Source organism: Notolabrus celidotus, chromosome 5 (assembly GCF_009762535.1).
Source record: "Notolabrus celidotus isolate fNotCel1 chromosome 5, fNotCel1.pri, whole genome shotgun sequence".
Classification (NCBI taxonomy): Eukaryota; Metazoa; Chordata; class Actinopteri; order Labriformes; family Labridae; genus Notolabrus; species Notolabrus celidotus.
The window spans coordinates 4,961,410-4,981,822 of NC_048276.1; the positions used below are offsets into that span (position 1 = coordinate 4,961,410).

Consider the following 20,413-nt stretch of genomic DNA (forward strand, 5'->3'; position numbering starts at 1 on the left):
ACCACACTCAGAGAGGCAAAACAAACTGCTGTGGCTGCAAGGAATGAGGAGACCTGCACTATCTTTACAGATTTCTTCCTCTGAGTTCCAAATATTATGCACATGCAACACATGCCTCACGATAAAGTTCAAAAACTCTTAATATCAATTTTGACAGCAGCATAAAGAAAAAGAAACAAACACGTTTCAATCTGAGGCTTTCATCAGCGTCTCACCAACTGCGGGTCAGTCCTCAGTTCTCTTGCTGCTGGATCTGTCTGCTGCTTTTGACACAGTAAACCACCAAATCCTCCTCTCTACACTCTCCTCACTTGGTATCTCAGGGTCTGCCCTCCAGTGGTTCAAGTCCTACCTCACAGGGAGAGCTTTTAGAGTATCATGGAGAGGAGAAGTGTCAAATATGCATGGCTTATCAACAGGGGGTACCTCAAGGATCAGTGCTTGGTCCCCTCCTTTTCTCAATATACACCACATCACTTGCTATGCAGATGATACACAGCTTTTCCTGTCTTTTCCACCTGACGACACAACTGTCTCAGCTCAGATCTCATCCTGCCTTGCTCACATTTCTAAATGGATGAGGGAGCGTCACCTACAGCTCAACCTGTCCAAGACTGAGCTTATTATAATTCCAGCCAGTCCCACAGATCAATATCCAGTTTGGATCTCAAAACCTCATGCCCACTAAGTCTGCCCGAAAAATGTATCACCAAAATAAAAATATTCCAGGAAACAGGAGAAGGAAAACTCCTCATTTAAGCCTCCTTGAGTAGAGGAGTTTTCTTTCTCCTGTTTCCTGTAATGGTTGTATTTTGGTGATACATTTTTGGATGTAAGGATGTTTTTTTGTGATTTCTTTGTGATCCTTGTGTCTACTTTACTTTGTATCATTCTGTATCATTATGTAACATGGGTTTCTTCGTTTTTAATTGCTGATAAATTAGACACACCCACCTGGTTGGTGAGATGCTGATGAAAGCCTCAGGCTGAAACATGTTTGTTTCTTTTTCTTTATGCTTCTGTCAAAATTTACATTTAAGGTTTTGAATTTTATAATGAGTGCTGACATAGTACTGCATGTGTTGTATGCATTGCATATTTGAAACCTAGAGGAAGAAACCTGTAAAGATAGTGCAGGTCTCCTCATTCCTTGCAGCAGTTTGTTCTGCCTCTTTGTTTGTGCGAGTGATGGATGCATGATTGGAAATATCACAGCAAACCCCCTACAGATCTTTTTTCAGAACCTCATAGCAGGGGAAAAGTACAGGATTACTGAAGAACATTAAATATAGCGGTGATGTAATTGGCCTTTTTATGTGCATGGTGCCTCTGTGGAAAACTTGAATGAAGCAGAGCCATCAGATATTTCCTCTTGTGCTTTTTCTGCTGCGACACATGAAAATGTTTGGCGTGAAAAAGACATAATCTGGTCAGTGCTTAGATGGACTATCTGGGACAGGGACTGCAGCTTATACAGGATGCACACTGTGTACTAGAGCATGTCATCTGCACCTGCAGTCATTGTGGCGGTTGTTTAAGTGAGTTAATTTGCCTCTTGATATGTTGATGTGTTATTTTTATGCATTTTGCTGATTTTCATACGTGCTCATGCTTTAAATCTTCTACCAAATGAATGTCACGCAGCTCTTATGACCACTGAGATTATTCAAGCTTTACTCTTCTGTTTGTTTTGCTGCTCTGCATGAACAAATCACTGCACACGCCTACTGCGTTATCTCTGCCTGTAATGCTACATCACACCAACAGGGGGAGTCTGCTCAGTGTTGGGATGTAACTGTAAATGGAGTAGAGTAGAACTTAACTATTACAGTTACAGTGGATTACTGAAGTATTTGAATCTAGGTTAGCGAGTTAATGAGGACAGATATTGCGGATTATTCCAAACTGCCTGTTTTTTAAAACTGCCTGATTGTTTTTGTGAAAAGTGGTGATCATGACACTGCCACTGAACCGCCATATTCAGGGAGGATTCACCTCTGAAGGGCCGACAGTGTAAAGTTACAGTCTGTGACGTTAGCTGCAGTTCACTGTGAATATGTGAAACTAAACTTTGGATTAAAGTCATGTGAAAGGTTCAACACATTTTGACAGTTAGATGTTATCAAGTTACAAAAAGTACAATAGATTATTTTAGTATTATCAGCATCTTTGAATGATGTAATCGAATCCTAAAGGTGACACCTAATCCCAGATATAGGTCTATTTTCACTGACATATGCAGTAGGAACATTTTCATTTTTATGATAAAAAAGTTCCATCCAGAACAATTCTTTAACATTTCTACATGTTAGATTTGTAATCCATGTGACTAAACTGTAACATCAGAAGTGTGTGGTTTGTTCCGTCAGGCTTAGACTCAGTCTTTTCACCGTACCTTAAAATGGTGTTTGCTACTTTTGCTCATTTTGCACTTTTTTGATATTTTGAATCATTGTGAAAGCTTGTATATTAATGCATAATGTACATGATTATTTTCAAAAATATAAGCACAGTGTTATTCCTTTTGACTCAACCTGACTGATGTGATTTCTTCTTCTCGTTCTAGGAAGTGTAGAAAATCTGGTGATGAAATGTAGATTTTTAATGAGGCACAGATGCAGAGAGCACCTGGCTCTGGAGCAGACTTATCGTGCAGGCAGGTGTTTATTAATACTTCATTTATAAAGCCGGCTACAGATTTCCCTTTTAAAGTGTGTGCATTATACCATTACTCCAACTGGAAGCTCTCTAGTGTTTCAGAGGAGAGAAACCTTTAAAATTATCAACACATTTTTGATTATCAAACTTCTGAGAAACAAAAACAGCATGTGAATTAGCTACTGCCATCAGACACACCCACAGTGACTAAATTTGTCACCTTGTTGTTCTTTAAAGGGGACATATCACGCTTTTTTCATCAATATATATTGGTCTAAGAGGTCCCCAAAACATGTCTTTAAAGTTTATGCTCAAAAAAACACTTTGAAATCAGATTTTGGTCTGCCTGAAAAGCCCTCTTCTTCAGTCCTCCTCAGAACACTCTGTTTTCCCTCTGACCACGCCCCCTCCGGAAGTGGATGTGCCTCGGCTCTCCAGCACGTTGATCTAATGTTTACATGTTGGCTGAATATACACGGCTGTTCACAGACCAGCGTTACTTCAACCCTCTGAATCTGATCCTGACGGAGAGGCGCCTGTAGCAGGACCTGAAGGATTGGTCATAGATTTAGTGTTTCTTGTTGTTTTATTTATCAGTATGTAGACGTGTGTCTTGGTACACAGCTACGAACATGTAGCTATGTGGCTATGCTAACTAGCGCTAGCACTTATCCATGATAAATAAAAATCATCCACTAGATCTTCAAATCTGCAGACGTGGGGAGTAAAACCGACCTCTGCCAGAAAGGCAGCAGGACCTTTTCTGAAGGATTGGTCACAGATTTAGTGTTTCTTGTTGTTTTATTTGTCAGTATGTCGACGTGTGTCTTGGTACACAGCTACAGCTACAGCTACAGCTACAGCTACAGCTACAGCTATGAACATATAGCTATGTGGCTATGCTAATTAGCGCTAGCACTTATCCATGACAAATTAAAATCATCCACTAGATCTTCAAATCTGCAGACATGGGGAGTAAAACCGACCTTTGTGTTTATTAAGACAGCCTACAACTAGCATGCCTCCCTCCTAAGCTCCTTGTTAGCACACATTTGTGCAGGTAATGAAAAACGGAGGAGGGGATTCAGTATTATTTTATACAGTCTATGGGCTGAACAAGCTCCAAGCTCTGACTCCGTGACAGACTGGATATTGTTGTTACGTAACAAAAACACGGAAGTCTGAAACGGCTGGTTTCACACACATTTACAGAAAGGTGGAGAAATCAGAACAGGGGCAGAATGGATTTTTTTCATTCTCGGGGGTTTGTAGACAGGGACACATATTTCAGGTAAAGAACCATTAAAAAGTCAATTTTGCATGATATGTCACCTTTAACACACTTTATATTTTTCTTTTATTCCATTTTAATTTAGGATGAAAAAGAACAACAAAGCAGTATTTGAAACAAGAAATGTTCAAATTCTCTTCTATTTTTATTTCACTTTATTGAAGTGTTGAAAATAAACACAAGGACTTTCATGGTTAGTCAGCAGAGGACTTTTTTCTTCCATGGAGGCTACAGACAGATGCTACGGTCTGTCTTGTTTGCTGTCAGCTGATTTATCATTGAGCTACTCTAAAGTATATTTTTCAGTTGATTCATAACCCCGTTGTCCTTCTGATCCAAGGGTAGTACAATGACACTCGAGTATAGACGCCATACTTCCCAGCTTTTGCACACTCCTCCCCCCAGCTGACGATGCCCGTCAGGAACCAGGTGCCTTTGAAATTGGTAGCATGCGGTCCTCCACTGTCCCCCTGGCATGCATCCTTATTGGCACTCTGGTAGCCAGCGCAAAACATGAAGCGTGTCACCCGTTGCTGAGTGCTTTCTTTGCAGACAGTGCGATCCACGTGTGGGACCTGAAGCTTGTTTAGCTTGGTGGCCTCTCTGCCCTGGAATATTGTCTTTCCCCAACCGCTCACCAGAGAAGACCTGGAGTCAACCAGTAACTTCTCTGTGAAGTCTTTGGGGCCCAGGCAGATGGGACGTCGCTCGTTGGAAAGCTCCACTGGAGTGGCGAGCTTCAGCAGGGCAATATCGTGGTCATGTGGTGACTCATTGAAATTGTATCTATGATGGACATGCCGCTCTGCCACCGTATAGTCTCGCTCTGGACCCTCGGGTTTGGTCACATCATGCTCACCTGAAAGCAAAGATAAATGCATGCAACATGTTAGATTTCAAAATGAGACAGCAACATTTTTACACCTTTTATCTTGTGACTTCTGCAGATTGATTTTTAAGAATAATAATGATAACTGATATTTATATAGCGCCTTTCAAGAAACCCAAGATCGCTTCACTGGGTCAGGTAGGGGGTCTGGGGGGTAGGTGGGGATATCTAATGAGGAAAGGCCTTTAAGGGAAAGGTGCGTTTTGATTCCTTTCTTAAAACTGTCCAGGGTTTGGGTACTGCGGATGTCTGGAGGGAGAGAGTTCCACAGGGTGGGGGCTGCCACAGTGAATGCTCTGTCTCCTAAAGTCTGCAGCTTAGTCTGGGGGATGGAGAGGAGACCCAGGTCCGAAGACCTTAGGTCCTGGGATGGAGTGTGTTGGTGGAGGGGGTCAGCCAGGTATTGGGGGGCGACGGCATGCAAGGATTTGTAAGTGAGGAGGAGAAGCTTATAGGTGATGCAGTACTTAACAGGGAGCCAGTGGAGGTGCATGAGAGTGGGGTTGATGTGTATCCAGGGCTTGGTGTGCGTGAGAACCTTGCAGCTGAGTTCGCCACGTATTGGATCCTGTCCAGGGCATTGCTGGCTACCCCGAACAGGACTCCATTGCAGTAATCCAGCCGGGAGGTAATGAAAGATGTGAGCATCAAAAGTATTCAGTCCTTTTTTTTCCAACGTGCAGCTATGGTTACAACCAGGAGCTTCTTTTAATCATTCATTGATAGACATATCTGATTTTTAATCATCATTGCAAGTGGCTCAGAATCTTTCCAACCTCATCTGTTTGTCTTCTTGGTTTGGTTCACAACAACACAGCTGATGAATGGAAAGAATTCAGGCACTGACTCAAGATATTGGCAGAATTTTCCTTGAATGCACTGATGACAAAGATAATTCAAACAGTCTCTGCTGGCAGTAAAATAAGGCTTTGATGTAATCAGATTGTTGGATTACATCCCTCAAGCATGCATCATGTTTCTGCATGTAATTCTTTTCTTAACTGTAACTTTCCTGGAGACGACAGATTTGGAGAGGACTTGTTTTACGTACCCACTCTGATAAAGAAAGCTTTTTGTTCCATATCAGCCTGGACCAGGCAATGAGCAGCAGTGATTACCCATAATTCACTGAGCAGAGATCCTCCACAGAAAGGCAGTGCTCTACCTTGAGCAGGTGACCAATACATCAGAGCGACCTGCACACACAAACACTTCAAATGTTGAACAAAGCAACACTGCAAGGTTCTTTACACCAAATCTGTTGAGCCTGGTGAGTTATCCAGACTACACTCATCTTTTGTACCAGGCTGTCAACATGTTTATTTCTGCTGTAAAGATCATCATCTTTGAATTGGTGTGTATGTGGTTTCCGGTACTTCCAGAGCCAGCCTCAAGCGGATCCTTGATGAACTGCAGCTTTTAGCACTTTCGCATTGGACTCATATTTTTAGACTAAAGGTTGCCGCTTGGGTAAATCATGTAAAAAATTATAATTGGATTTGGTTGTTTTATAAACTATAGTTCCTTTTTTAGATGAGAAGACACTGTCTCTTTAATATAGAACTCTGTGTGGCAGAGAAAGTGGAAGGTAGACTGGTTTGGAGTCGCACGTTTTTTTACCGTGTCTGTCTGGTATATTGTTCATTAGAATGGAATTAAGCATCATCTGTTCAATTTTTGGTTTCTTCACTGAGCGCTCATCCTTTCTTTCAGCACAAGTACTGTTCTGCCCTTCATGTGTTTGTGTATGTTTAAAGTAAAGTTAATTGCTAGATAGAAGATCGTTTGTTTGCTTAAAGGTGACATATCATGCAAAGTTGACTTTCTAATGGTTCTCAACCTGAAATATGTTTCCCTGGCATGTCTACAAACCCCCCGAGAATGAAAAAATCCATTCTGCCCCTGTTCTGATTTCTCCACCTTTCTATAAATGTGTGTGAAACGAGCCGTTTCAGACTTCCGTGTTTTTGTTACGTAACAACAATATCCGGTCTGTCACGGAGTCAGAGCTCGGAGCTTGTCCAGCCCATAGACTGTATAAAATAATACTGAATCCCTCCTCCGTTTTTCATTACCTGCACAAATGTGTGCTAACAAGGAGCTTAGGAGGGAGGCATGCTAGTTGTAGGCTGTCTTAATAAACACAAAGGTCGGTTTTACTCCCCACGTCTGCAGATTTGAAGATCTAGTGGATGATTTTTATTTATCATGGATAAGTGCTAGCGCTAGTTAGCATAGCCACATAGCTACATGTTTGTAGCTGTGTACCAAGACACACGTCTACATACTGATAAATAAAACAACAAGAAACACTAAATCTATGACCAATCGTTCAGAAAGGTCCTGCTACAGGCGCCTCTCCGTCAGGATCAGATTCAGAGGGTTGAAGTAACGCGATCTCTGAGCAGCCGTGTATATTCAGCCAACATGTAAACATTAGATCAACGTGCTGGAGAGCCGAGGCACATCCACTTCCGGAGGGGGCGTGGTCAGAGAGAAAACAGAGTGTTCTGATGAGGAATGAAGAAGAGGACTTTTCATGCATGCCAAAATCTGATTTCAAAGTGTTTTTTTGAGCATAAACTTTAAAGACATGTTTTGGGGACCTCTTAGACCAATATATATTGATGAAAAAAGCGTGATATGTCCCCTTTAAAACGTTCTCATGCTTTTATTTTGAAGTCGGAACGGAAACAGGAAACAGGAAGTAGGAAGTGAAGAGAGTTTTGAGAAAAAAATAGCCTAGCTGCATCCGTTTGGTTTCTGTCTTATCCAATGCAATCCTCTGCATAGATCCTTCAGAAAGCAATGACTTTTCACTGTACTGTTCTCTTTATGTGTTAGACTTCAAAAAGTGTCAACATAAATAAACAGCCATCCTTTTCAAGGAGCAAGGACGCTCACTTCCTGGCTCTTGAAAAGGAGTTTGGCTGGCTGTTTATTTGTGTTGACACTTTTTGAAGTCTAACACATAAAGAGAACAGTACAAGTACCTTGTGCTCAAGCGTGCCGGATACGGCCCTGGTGGTGAGGCTTTCAGCAGTGTGACTGCCCCCTAGTGGCTGGCTGCAGTATAGGTCAAAAAATCCGTCTCCCCATTCAGTCAAACTTTAAAAAATAAATACACATCGTACGAATGTTTCTCACATCCATATGCTGTGGTGATATAGTATTTGACTGTTTTGTGTTCAAGGCCTCTTTTTTCTGAAAAGTTTCTTCTTCGTTAGTTATTAGAGTTTAAAAAACGGGGTTTTACTTCCTGTTTCCTTTGATTCACAGCTGCTGTAGAGGGAAACTATAAAGGACACACAGCGTCTTGTGACGTCACACTGTAGGGCGGAGCTTATTACAAAGGCTTCACAGGCTCTGGCTGCACAATGGCTGCGCCCAGGAGAGGGATTTTTTGGCTTCAGAACAAGCGTCAAACTCCGGTCTCAAACGATGAAGCCAATGCGGAAGTGATATAAACTGCAATACATCGAGAATCCGCTTGAGGCTGGCTGCAGAAACACCGGAAACCACATAGATATGAATGGGAAAAAGACGATCTTTGCAGCATTAATAAACATGTTTACAGCCTGGTTCAAAAAACGGCTTGGCCCTATGAAGCTAATCTCTCTAATGGCACACACTGTACGGGGGGTTAATTTTTTTCTAACGTGACGGTTAAGAAGATATTAAGATTATGAGTTTTGCCCAAATAAGGACATGACTGACGTGAATCCCGGTCGGGAACACAGCCATTGGCTAAGAGACTCACACTACGTCACACTCTGCCTAGTTGAGTTCCGCATTACCAATATGGCTGCTGCCGTCGATTTGCTTCAAAACAGCTCTCAGGAATAGATGGGTGACGTCACGGATACTACGTCCATATTTTTTACAGTCTATGGGCTTCACAGGCTCTGGCTGCACAATGGCTGCGCCCAGGAGAGGGATTTTTTGGCTTCAGAACTGTACAACGGGAAGAGGCGGAGCAACGCTGTCCATTTTTATTTACAGTCTATGCTTGTGCTTAACTCAAATTCAGCCCCCGCCATGTTAGCTTAAGGGTGGCAGAATGTGAACACCAGCTATTAAAAGATGCTAAAACTAGCTCATGGGTTATCAAATGTGTTGTTGTAACAGTTTTATTTATTTATTTATCATCTAGTTCAAATTTGAGTCACTTTTTATTCTATTGTATTAATTTTTTGAAGTATAGCATTTTATTTTCCTTTTATGGTTTAATATTTAAGTGTTTTATTATCTTAATAATTCATTTTATTTATTCATTTATTTTAATTATAGCATCTTATTTTCTTTTAATGGTTTAATATTTAAGTGTTTTATTATCTTAGAAATTTATTTTATTTTATTTTGGTGATTTTAACATCTTATTTTACCTCCAGTGTTTCCTCATTAAGATATCATGAGAGCGTTTCCTCAGTTCGTTCAGCAACTTCTTTATTTATTTATTTTTATTTGTATTTATTTATTTTATTTTTAGTGTTTTTATTATTATTGTTGCACATATTGTGTTCTTCACCTTAGGATTGTGGGTTGGTTTTGGGGTTAGGAAGGGGAGGTCTTTTTATTTATTCATTTTTTTTGTACAGCACTTTGTGTTACAATATCATTGTATGAAAAGCGCTTTATAAATAAAGTCTGATTGATGGATTTTTACTTTGAACGAGGCTAATATCCATCTGGATTGTAACCGCTTAGTGACTTTTGAGTTATTTAACAATTTCTAAACACTAAATTGACATTGATTCGGCAGCAGTTTGACTCCATAACAGCATTTGAGCTTCCAACCCTGAGTGTGACGTTACAGGAAAAATGGCTGCCATTTAATTGTGGTCACTGCGTTTGTAATAATAAAAACTCTTCAACAGTTTAAACGCAAAATAAATTTGCCTTCAACTTATTACATCTCTCCATTTTTAATCCCACACTACAGTACCTGCCATGGTATCTCTCCAGGCTTTGCCTCGTTTCCACCCACAATCCTCTGGTCTGAGTTTTCCTCTGCTCTGATGGTGGGCATGGTGGGGAAAGCCCAGAAAGGCCGCTGCTTTTCAGTGACACCGCTCTCCTCCCCTTCGCTCACAACAGCCTGTTGTAGATCCGTAGGGAGGCCTGGATCTGACCTCACTGAACGTTTGAATACTTCACTGATGTTAGATGTCTGTGGGTCACTTGTAGGTAAATCATAGTCATCATACATGTGAGATATATAGTCGCTTATGTCTTCATCCAGCAGGGTCTCTGTGCTGTTAGTCAGGCCTGAGGACCGGGGGGCTAAGGCAGACCTGCCACCAGGTGAGGAAGATGGACCCACGCGGCCACAGCTGAACGGTCCTGCAGGGGAAGAAACAGAGACTGAGATGTTCTGGTTTTGTGTTTTAGTTGCAGAGTTTGGGATATTTGCACAGCTTTCTTGCACCTCGTTTGTACTTTTCTCACATGACGAAGATGCAGCAAAAAGGGATGTGGCTTTATGTTATACAGGATAGACTTCATTATCAAGGATCCTGAGCAAAGCACTGAAATGCATACTTGATATTTTTACAAGCTGCATGTTTGGAAAAGAAGAAATATGGTGTAAAAGAAGTGTATCTTACGGGTTATGTCTAAGCCAAGCGGCAACCTCTGGTGTAAAGATATGAGTCTAATGCGGGAGTGCTAAAAACTCTGTGACGTCACCCGTCTGTTTCTGAAGCGCTGTTTTGAGGCCAATCGTCGGTGGCAGCCATATTGCTGCTGTTGAGCGATTGCGACTTAGAGAGGCAGGCTTTGAGCCTCCTAGCCAACAGCTACAGTGTTCCCACCTGTTAATCAAGTCAGCTGTGCCTCTCATTGGAAGACTCATAATCTCAATATCTTCGAAATTGCAGTGTTGGAAAAAAATGTACCCCCCGTACAGTGTGTGCCGATCGAGAAATAAGCTAACCAGACTACACTCGTCTTTTGTACCAGGCTGTAAACATGTTTATTTCTGCTGTAAAGATCGGCTTTTTTGAATTGGTGTGTATGTGGTTACCGGTACTTCCAGGGCCAGCCTCTAGTGGACACTCAAGGAACTGCAGTTTTTCGCACTTCCGCATTGGACTCATATTTTTAGACCAAAGGTTGCTGCTTGCTCTGACAGGACCACAGCATTCCTACATTTGGTAATATCTAGTTCATCCAGGGCCGGCCCGTGGCATAGGCAGACTAGGCAAATGCTAGGGCCGCCATCCTGCCAAAGGGGGCGCCACTTGCACCCTAAATGAGTGAGGAAGAAAATTTGAAGCCTACAGGAAAAATAATATTGTTTATCTAATATAATTTAGGGTTAAATTGCAGAGTGATGCCTGTATACGTTTAAAATCGTGTGATTCACTTTTGGTTTTTAAAAAATTGGTTGGCAGAGCAGTTTTTGAAGTTTATGTGTTCATGATTTACTGTCTTTGTTTTGTTTTGTTTACACTTTGGTAGCTGTTAGCTTAATTAGATAGAAAATGTAGGCTAGGCTGAAATACAATATATATTTAATATAACTATTTTCCTGCTATTGGGGATAAATAAAGTACATTCTATTCTATTTTATTAACGTTCTTTTAGAAGTCTTTTTAATTTTAAAATAAAGGAAACCTGTAAAACATAAAGCTGGATGTCAGTTTGCTTTCAGTGTATATGTGATGTGATTGTTGGTGGAGTTGGTTACAATACAAGGGCACTATTCGAAATCTTGCCCATGCAATAAGTTGGTTAGGGCCGGCTCTGAGTTCATCCTGTTGTCTACCTGTTGATTCACAGCTCTTCTTGTCTGCTCCGATTGTGTAATTAGCCGCACAGCGACACACAGGTATCTCCCCCTTCATCACACAGAAATGAGCACATCCTCCGTTGTTGTCTGAACATTGCTTGGTCACCTCTGGAAACAGGAAAAAGAGCCAAATGATTCTCATAAATGTTCTTTATCACCTTGGCGCTTATACCAGGTGATATTTTATCATCAAGGTGAAGACACAGGAATTCCTTTTTCAAAAGAAGCGTGGAACAATCACCAATCTCGCAGTTCTTGCCGCTGAAATTTGCGTCGCACCAGCAGGTATATGTGCCGACTCCATCCGTACATGAAGCTCCATTTTGGCAAGGAGGTGGTTTGCATTGGTCTCCATCTACACACAGGTATACAAAACACACAAAGGTTGATACAAGGCTGTGAGAACAACTGTGAGAACTTCTCGCCCATCACTTTCTTACCGATGTAGTTGGCCCAGAATTCCGTCTGCAAGACAAACATGGATGTAAATAAGAAACCTCACATCTGTTCATTAAATTGGTTTGTGTGTGTCTTTGTGTGTATATGAATGAGTTCATGTGTGTAACTTACAGTTTGGTCCTCATTCTCAAACCACTCCCTGGCCTCCTCCCTCGAGCACATTTCCTCAATACACTCCCGCTCAAGGTTGTCTTTGTAAAGCACTTCTTCTAGTTTGCCGCTGTTGTGCCTGCGCTGGCGAATCAACACCGCTTTGGCGACTTGCTGAGACACAAACACGGATCCTGCAGAAGAAAGACATGGCATTTCAAATATGTGCAGTCCAAATCAGACAATGCAACTGGCCCTGATAAATACACAACACAACTTAACTGGTCTCTTATCTGCTGTTTAATATCAATATCAATCTTTATTTATACAGCCCCACATCACAACAAATGTTACCTGAAGACTCTTTACAAACAGAGCCGGTCTAGACCGTACTCTATGTTCTATTATCAACAAAGACCCAACATCAAGACAGGATCAGATCCAGTCCCATCTTACAGACAGGACTCAGTCTGATCTCATCTTAATCCACCATGAGCAGAGCACTTTGCAGCATTTAGCAAGTTACAGTGACAAGGACAAACTTCCTTTAACAGGCAGAAACCTCCAGCAGGACCAGACTCATGTTAGACACACATCTGCTGAGACCGTGTTGGAGAGAGGGATAGAGGGAGATGAAGAGAGAGAGAGATGATAGTGGTGAGACGGATAGTAGTAGTCGTAGCAGCTGGAGTCTTCAACATTTCAAGCTATTCTCATGAAATTCTGACATTTAAGATAATTTGTCTAATATTACTACATTTTTTTTGTGGTCGCTTTCAGTTTTGTTTACACATTGGTTTTTGAAAAGAATAAGGCAGAAACCTCGAGCAGGACCAGACTCATGTTAGACACCCATCTGCTGAGACCGAGATGGGGTTGGAGAGAGGGACAGAGGGAGATGAAGAGAGAGAGGTAATAGTGGTGAGACGGATAGTAGTAGTTGTTGCCGCTGGAGTCTGGTACTTCCACAGAGAGACTTCTTTTATGATAAACCGTTGAGTACCAAACACTCGCACCTTGCAGACCTAAAAAGTGTCCATTTAGGTTTTTAGTGTTATTGAGAGAAGCAGCTGGGGTCATTTGCAGTTCAGAAATTATAATGGATCCAACAATTTGACACGATTTTACAAGCAAAAAAAAGGGTAAAACCTACAGCTTGTATGTCACTCTATGTCCAAAACATCCAAACTGTTTGAAGACACACTGCGTCATACACTACCAGTCAAAAGTTTGGAAACACCTTCTCATTCAAGGGTTTGTATTTATTTTAATTATTGTAAACACTCTAGATTAATACTGAAGACATCAAAACTATGAAAGAACATATATGGAATTATTTAATGAACATAAAAGTGTTAAAAAAATCAGAATATGTTTTATATTTTAGATTCTGTAAAGTAGCCCCCTTTTTCCTTCATGACAGCTTTGCACACTCTTGGTATTCTCTCAGTCTGCTTCATGAAGTGGTCTCCTGGAATGGTTTCTAATTAACATGAGCCTTGTCAAGAGTTCATTTGTAGAATGACTTGCCTTCTTAATGTGTTTGAGACCATCAGTTGTGTTGTTCAGAGGTAGGGTTAGCACACAATGGATAGCTCTATTTGAATACTGTTGTAATCCAGATTATGGCAAAAACAGATGATTTCATAGTTTTGATGTCTTCAGTGTTAATCTACAATGTTGAAAATAATTGTAACTACACCGGTAGTGTACATAGTTAAACAACACTTGATTTTTGCACATCCTTAACATGTAGTTTGACAGCTGAGAACTAACTTCTATTTAACCCTCCTGTTATGTTGCGGGTCAAATTGACCCTTTTTAAAGTCAATTTTAGCCAATATATGCCTTCCAAACCAATTTATCAACATCACTTCATAAAATAATATATAATAATATAATAATAATGATAAAATTCTAAAATTCTAAATTCTAAATAAAATAAACAAAAACCTATGTCATGTAAAACTATTGTATTTATATTTAGGTCTTTCCAATGTACATTAAAACAAGTTTTAACATTATTTTAAATGAAAAACGAGTGAGTCATCCTCATTGAACCATGATCTCTGAGAGTTAAAGAACACCAATGGACCAAATCTTGATTTAAATGGTTAGTAATGGAGTTAGAAATTAGATGTGTATTGGGATTTTTTGGGGTTCTGACACTTTTGGATAATTGAATATGCCCCGGGTCAAATGGACCCAGGAACATTATTGCTGTTCCAGAGAATAAAACATAACAGGAGGGTTAAGGACTGTTTGAATTTATAATGAAAATGTTTAAAAGCTGAATTAATTAGTTTCCAACATAATTCAAATATTGATGATTACTTTAATTAATGTTACATTTTATCAATTTTTCAAAGTGCACATCAACAACCAAACATAACAATGCAAATCAGAGCAAAACAAAACAAGGAGATTATGCTATTTTTAAAATCTGCAGGATCCGTGATTCATGATCTCTACAGATTTTGGAGCGTTGTCACTTTAAGACCCGGGATCAGAGATCAGGCCTTTGGAAATGATCTGATGGTCAGCTGCGTGACCACAAGCCTGTCCCCACATTCTCACATCTCTGACCTTTGTGTGCCTCCTGCCTCCTGAATCCATACCTGCTCGTGTGTTGTTTACCTGAGTGCCCCTCTGTAGTCACAGCAGGGTGTCCGTGGATCTCCAGCAGCAAAGCAGCGGTGAAGACCAGTAAACATACTCCGGCCATCTTGTTGTATTCAACTATTCGTCTGTCTGAACTCAGTCCTGGAGAGACAAATCCACCACTCCAAAGTACAGCAGGCCACTGTTTACTCATCTGAGAGGCTGCAGTGTGTGTGTGTGTGTGTGTGTGTGTGTGTGTGTGTGTGTGTGTGTGTGTGTGTGTGTGTGTGTGTGTGTGTGTGTTTGGTCACATCTGTGTGTTTGTTTCAGAGAGAGAGAAAGAAGCAGAAAACCAGGGAAGGAAAAAGTGCCAATAAATGTTCAAAGTGTGTTTCAGGGAAAGAGAGAGAGAGAGGTACAGAGTGAGAAAGTTTGAAATGAAGATGATTTTATTCAGTTGAGTGAGATTGAAATTGAGCAACAGCAAATATTGACAACTGATGAGTAAGAAGGACATTGTAGTGTGTGCGTGTGTGTGTGTGTGTGTGTGTGTGTGTGTGTGTGTGTGTGTGTGTGTGTGTGTGTGTGTTTGTGTGTGTGTGATGACATTACCAGTTGTTAATCACTTTGTTTACCCGGATGTCATATAAGCAGCTTTTGCATCATGACTTGTGTGACAGTTTAAAACACACACACACACACACACACACACACACACACACACACACACACACACACACACACACACACACACACACACACACACACACACACACACACACACACACACCTTTAAACTATTCATGAGCATTATGCCTCTTTAACTCTTCCTGTTTGAAGCTTTTAAAGAAGAGAGGAGCCTGAAAACATCCTCACTCGTCCCTTAAAGTATCCTCAAAACATGACTTTGCCTCTCAGAAGACACGGACATACTACACACATGCACCCTAATGTGTCCTGATCCTCGTTTGAGTGTACGAATGCTGCTGTAAATCCTCTCAAATCAGCTTAGAGCCATTTAAAAGCAGCAGAAGAGACTGAAAACATAATTAAAACTCCTCCGCTGGTGCTGCTGTTCACACACTGAAGTGAAGGACACCCAAACTCAGAGCTTGATCATGAGTATTGAAGGGTGTCTGATTAGACTGCGACTTACTCAGGGCGTGGCTGTGGACAAATCACCGCTCCTGACAGCCCGGTCAGCTGGCCTTGAGCCAGCAGCGTCTTGGCAGCAGGAGCCTTGTGGTGACTTATCGGCTGAGGATGATTTAAACAGGTTGTTTGATGCAGGTTACACCTTTCTGTTTTTAATGTAACTTCTGCAGGCCATTAAATTCAACCCCCCCTTCTGCAAACTTGAGATTCTACAGCAGAATAATAATCATCAATTCAACTATCAGCACCTTCACCACACCCTGTGTTAGCACATATTATAAAAACAACAATAACTTATGATTAGTATTCATGAATCCATCCATGAGAGGGAGGGGATGTACATGAGCTGAAATAGAGAGAGAGCAAAGTGGATGAAAATCAGGATGGTGGTAAATCTTTTCCCCAGACTCCAGTCCAGATTGTTCATCGTTACGTAAGCATGAATCAAATTTAAGTTGATTCTATATCTTTGCATGCTGGTTTGTTACATCAGCAGTTATATAATGTGATTGTGTTTGCAGACTGAAAAAGACTCAGAGGTAAAAATGCAGTGTTTTTATTTTTCCTCCAAGTGATGCAAGAAAAACCAAAGCTGAAGATATTCGACACGAATAAATAATTAGATGCAGGTTTTGATTCATTTCAGACATCCATCCATTATCTTGACCGTTTATCCCGTTAGGGTTCACGGAGGGCTGGAGCCTATCTCAGCTGGCTTCGGGCAGAAGGCAGGGTACACCCTGGACAGGTCGCCAACCTATCACAGGGCTAACACAGAGAGACAGACAACCATTCACGCACACACTCACACCTAAGGGCAATTTCAACCTGATGAGCATGTTTTTGGACTGTGGGAGGAAGCCGGAGTGCCCGGAGAGAACCCACGCATGCATGGGGAGAACATGCAACCTCCACACAGAAAGGAAGGCACCTGCCCAGCCGGGGATTCGAACCAAGACCCTTATAGCTGTGAGGCAACAGCGCTATCCACTGTACCACCATGCAGCACAATTTCAGGTAAAATATGACACCAAACTGTATGTGTATTTTATTTATTTATTTGTTAGGGACAGATACAGTAAAAAAAAACTCCCATCCCATGCAAGTATCATAGTGTTTGTAGTGAGTGCTCATTTGCAACACCCATCCCTAGAAGGCCTTTTAAGAGAATAAAATATTAAGACTGTAAGTTAAAACAAAAAAAGAAAATGTATGTTAAGTTCAGCTACAATTAAACACACATTTGGCAATGAAAAAACAAACAGGGGGTTAGACAGAGTCCTGAGGAAATGCTATATTCAAATTCATGCTAGTTTTGGTCTGATTAAGATAGCATTTCTTAATCAGTGACATGGAACTCCCATTGTCTAATAAGGCCAACACCTGTACCCCATTAACAGTAACTGGATGAAATGAGGCATCTTCTGAGCGCATGGCACCTGGATCTCTACACACCTCTCTGTGGGGAACTTAGCAGTAACCAGACAGTTTAGGCGTTTTGAGAGGGCAGTCCAAGGCCTTAGTAGTAACAAGTAATTTCCCCACAACTGGTACTAGCCTGCTGCCCATATCTACTAACCCCCCCAGTCCCCTGACTGGCACTAGCCAGCTGTCCACCTCTGCTGACCCCCACATTCCCCTGAGTCCCATAGTTACTAAACCTCTGACCTTCTTGCCTGCTGTCCCCGAGTTCTCTGTTTGGCCGGCGCTGTTGGGACTGTGACTACCAACCCTAGCTTTAAACGTGGTGAAGTTTGTAACGAGTTCCAGGATTTGACTCCTTTTAGAGAAAGCTGTTTGAGTTAATGTTCTGCAGAATGAAACTTTACAGTCACCACTTAAAGCTGCTCTGCTGCAGCTCTGGGGTCTGCAGAGTCCATTTAAGCATTCGAACACAGATTTTACATGGAAATCAATAAAATTACTAAAACTTAAAACTTTATATTTACTTAAAATGCGACAGTGGTGACAGCTTTGATTTTTTCAAGTGTAATGTTTGGCTTTGTGTTTCTTTATTGTGGAATAGGTCAGAGGATGAAGTAGAAAACTGGGAGGAGAGATTGTGGAATGAAATATGACTCAGGGCAGAGGGCAGGAACTGAACCCTGACCGCCTGCTTTCAGGACAATAGCCTCTGTATGAGCGTGTGATTTAATGGCTACACCAAACTGACACTCCTTTTTTTATGTTTGTTTGTTATCTTGTTCAACTGTTATACATTTTCTGAGCCATAGGACAGTGCAGTTGAGGTTAGACAGAAAGTATGGAGAGGAGAAGGTGGGATGATAAACCCCAAAGAGCTGGGTCTAACCTGGAGAGGACATGGGGGCTGTCCCATTTTGCACTCTTGATCCCACTCACACGCTTGGTGTGGGCGCTCATGTGCTTAGCGTCAGTGCACAAGTACGTCCTAATGCTCCAACAATCAAAAGTGCAGTGCGCTAACTTGAGCGATATAAGCCCAAGTATAAATCCCACAATGCATCATGTTAGCGAAGTTTATTATCAAGAGCCACAAGATTGCTGCTGGATGACATGTCAGTAATGACATTTGAATGTAAGAAAGATGCAAATGTTGTAACTTAATATTATATTCCTATCATAAAAATATGATGGTATAACTGTATGTTTGCAGTCTTCATTATGCCGGTCCACGTCAATAAATAACTGTATTATTTATTCTATAGAGGAACCACAGAAGAAACATTTCTATTTATCAACTTGAGAGTAAAGAATGACCTTTTGACCTTTGTACTGAGTAGTTTTATCCTTTGTCTTTTCTTTTAATCCGATTGTGTCCACTTAAATATCACTACTTTCATCTTAACATGCAAAGATATCATTAACAATAATTTTGAGTATTTTATTACAGCCACATTTTACAGTTGATGCATTAACAGCAAAACACCACGATGATCAAAGTATGAATTTTGGTCTCTACGTCTAAATCTTACCATTAATCTCTGGTGGCTCCTCTTATGAAATCACTTAAGTAGAGCGCCAAATAACGCCGGCACAATCAGCTTCATCATGCGATAAATGATTTTCAAATGGCACCTTAATTTAATCGCATTCTTTTAATGCACCTGCACTTTTTTTTATTTTACATCTGACGTGTGGGGGACAGTATTTTGCCTCCATGTATGCTCATGCGTGGACTTGGAAGTGACAATAAACTGATTCTGAGCTTCATTTTTTTGTCTCACGCAGTCTTATCGTCTCTGCACGATTAAATGAGGGTCAGTTTAGTATGCTCCAATTGCTTTTAAAGATCCCTGCATACTTGACCACTTAATACGTGCTTAAACACTATATGCAAATGTTTTTAATTTGCTTTTACTCTGCAAAACGTCACCAGAGCATGTGTGTATCCAAGCGTTCTCAGGTTAGTGTGGAGAAATGGGACTCTATCAACTCAGATGTTTTCTTTTTCCCACCTTTTGACTCTTTAAGCATCACGAGTCATCATTTAGGAGGACACTTCTCAGTTGAGTCAGTGTATAGCACCACTACTCAGGTTAGTCCAAGCCATCCTCCTCACAGCATCCTCTTCCAGCTCCTTGAGGTGATCCCCTTTAGAAAAACCTCTCCAGCAAGGCAGCCCAGTGAGGAGCAGCTGAGGACAGCTCAGTGATGATGAAGACCCTGGGCGCTGGACGCAGGCCGGCAGTGAGTCAATGACCTCTCTTTTTTTTTTCCATGACATGCTGTCATCAATCAATAAAAGGGATGTCATTTCTCCTTCCCAGTATAATCCTACAGCTGTTTTACTGTCAGTGTGTGACTCATGGGGTCAATGTCTTGGCTATACCTGTCACCACACCATATATGATGACCTGAGACGACTTCACGGAGCAGGGGAGAATTAGCTGGTAAATTATACGCCTGAGGGTTCTGACAGGTTTCTCTTCAGCCGTGTTCAGTGTGTTGAGAAGTTCAGTTTCACAGGTGACACATTTCAGAAGCAGTTTAATTAAACACCTCGTCTCTGCCTGGCTCTTTATCTGTAATTATCTGACTGTGTGATTTAATTAACCCCACACACCTGTTAGGTAAAAGGTGATAGTTAGCTCTATTCAACGACTTTAACTTCATATAAAATGCTGAATATGTTCAGCTGGATGGAAACCAGTTTGAGTCGTACGTCAAAAGTCATACATGTCACTTTTTCTTCTTCTAACAGAGCAGCTGGTCCCAGATCAGTAATCCTCCTTGGGGGGCAGAGGGGCAGCTGTGATTCGCTCTGCTGGCTCGTGGCTTAAGTCAAAAAGCCATCACAACTTGACGTCACGGACCTGTTACACAAGAGTCAGATAAACTCCTCGTATGAGATAAATTAAAGGATGACACAAGATTTACAAAGAGCATTCAAGTATATGCTGCTGCTGGGGGACGGTTAGGTGACACAAGAGATCAGTTCAATGCACTGAAGGAAATAATAACAAGTGTTTCAAGATATAAAGACTTAACTGTGTGG

The 20,413-nt window shown here is 41.2% G+C and overlaps 1 protein-coding gene across 1 annotated transcript; it reads right to left on the reverse strand.

Annotated features, from left to right (window-relative positions):
- Positions 1 to 4,083: 4,083 nt before the first annotated feature.
- f9b (coagulation factor IXb) lies at positions 4,084 to 15,400 on the reverse strand. The gene is made up of 9 exons (XM_034684117.1): positions 15,394 to 15,400; positions 14,818 to 14,943; positions 12,202 to 12,374; positions 12,072 to 12,096; positions 11,873 to 11,986; positions 11,608 to 11,739; positions 9,784 to 10,181; positions 5,890 to 6,034; positions 4,084 to 4,808 (listed from the first exon to the last, which is right to left on the reverse strand). The coding sequence occupies exons 2-9, from the start codon at positions 14,903 to 14,905 to the stop codon at positions 4,261 to 4,263; spliced, it is 1,623 nt and encodes a 540-aa protein (XP_034540008.1). The 5' UTR covers positions 14,906 to 14,943; positions 15,394 to 15,400; the 3' UTR covers positions 4,084 to 4,260.
- Positions 15,401 to 20,413: the final 5,013 nt, after the last annotated feature.

Bases quoted from the DNA above. Each gene is read 5' to 3' on its own strand.
- f9b (XM_034684117.1), bottom strand. From the start codon at position 14,905: ATGGCCGGAGTATGTTTACTGGTCTTCACCGCTGCTTTGCTGCTGGAG. The intron at 11,740-11,872 runs GTGATTGTTCCA...TCCTGTTTCCAG, and splicing joins CGGCAAGAACTGCGAGATTG to AGGTGACCAAGCAATGTTCA. The intron at 6,035-9,783 runs GTACTGTAGTGT...TTGTGTGTGCAG, and splicing joins CTGGAGAGATACCATGGCAG to GTCGCTCTGATGTATTGGTC.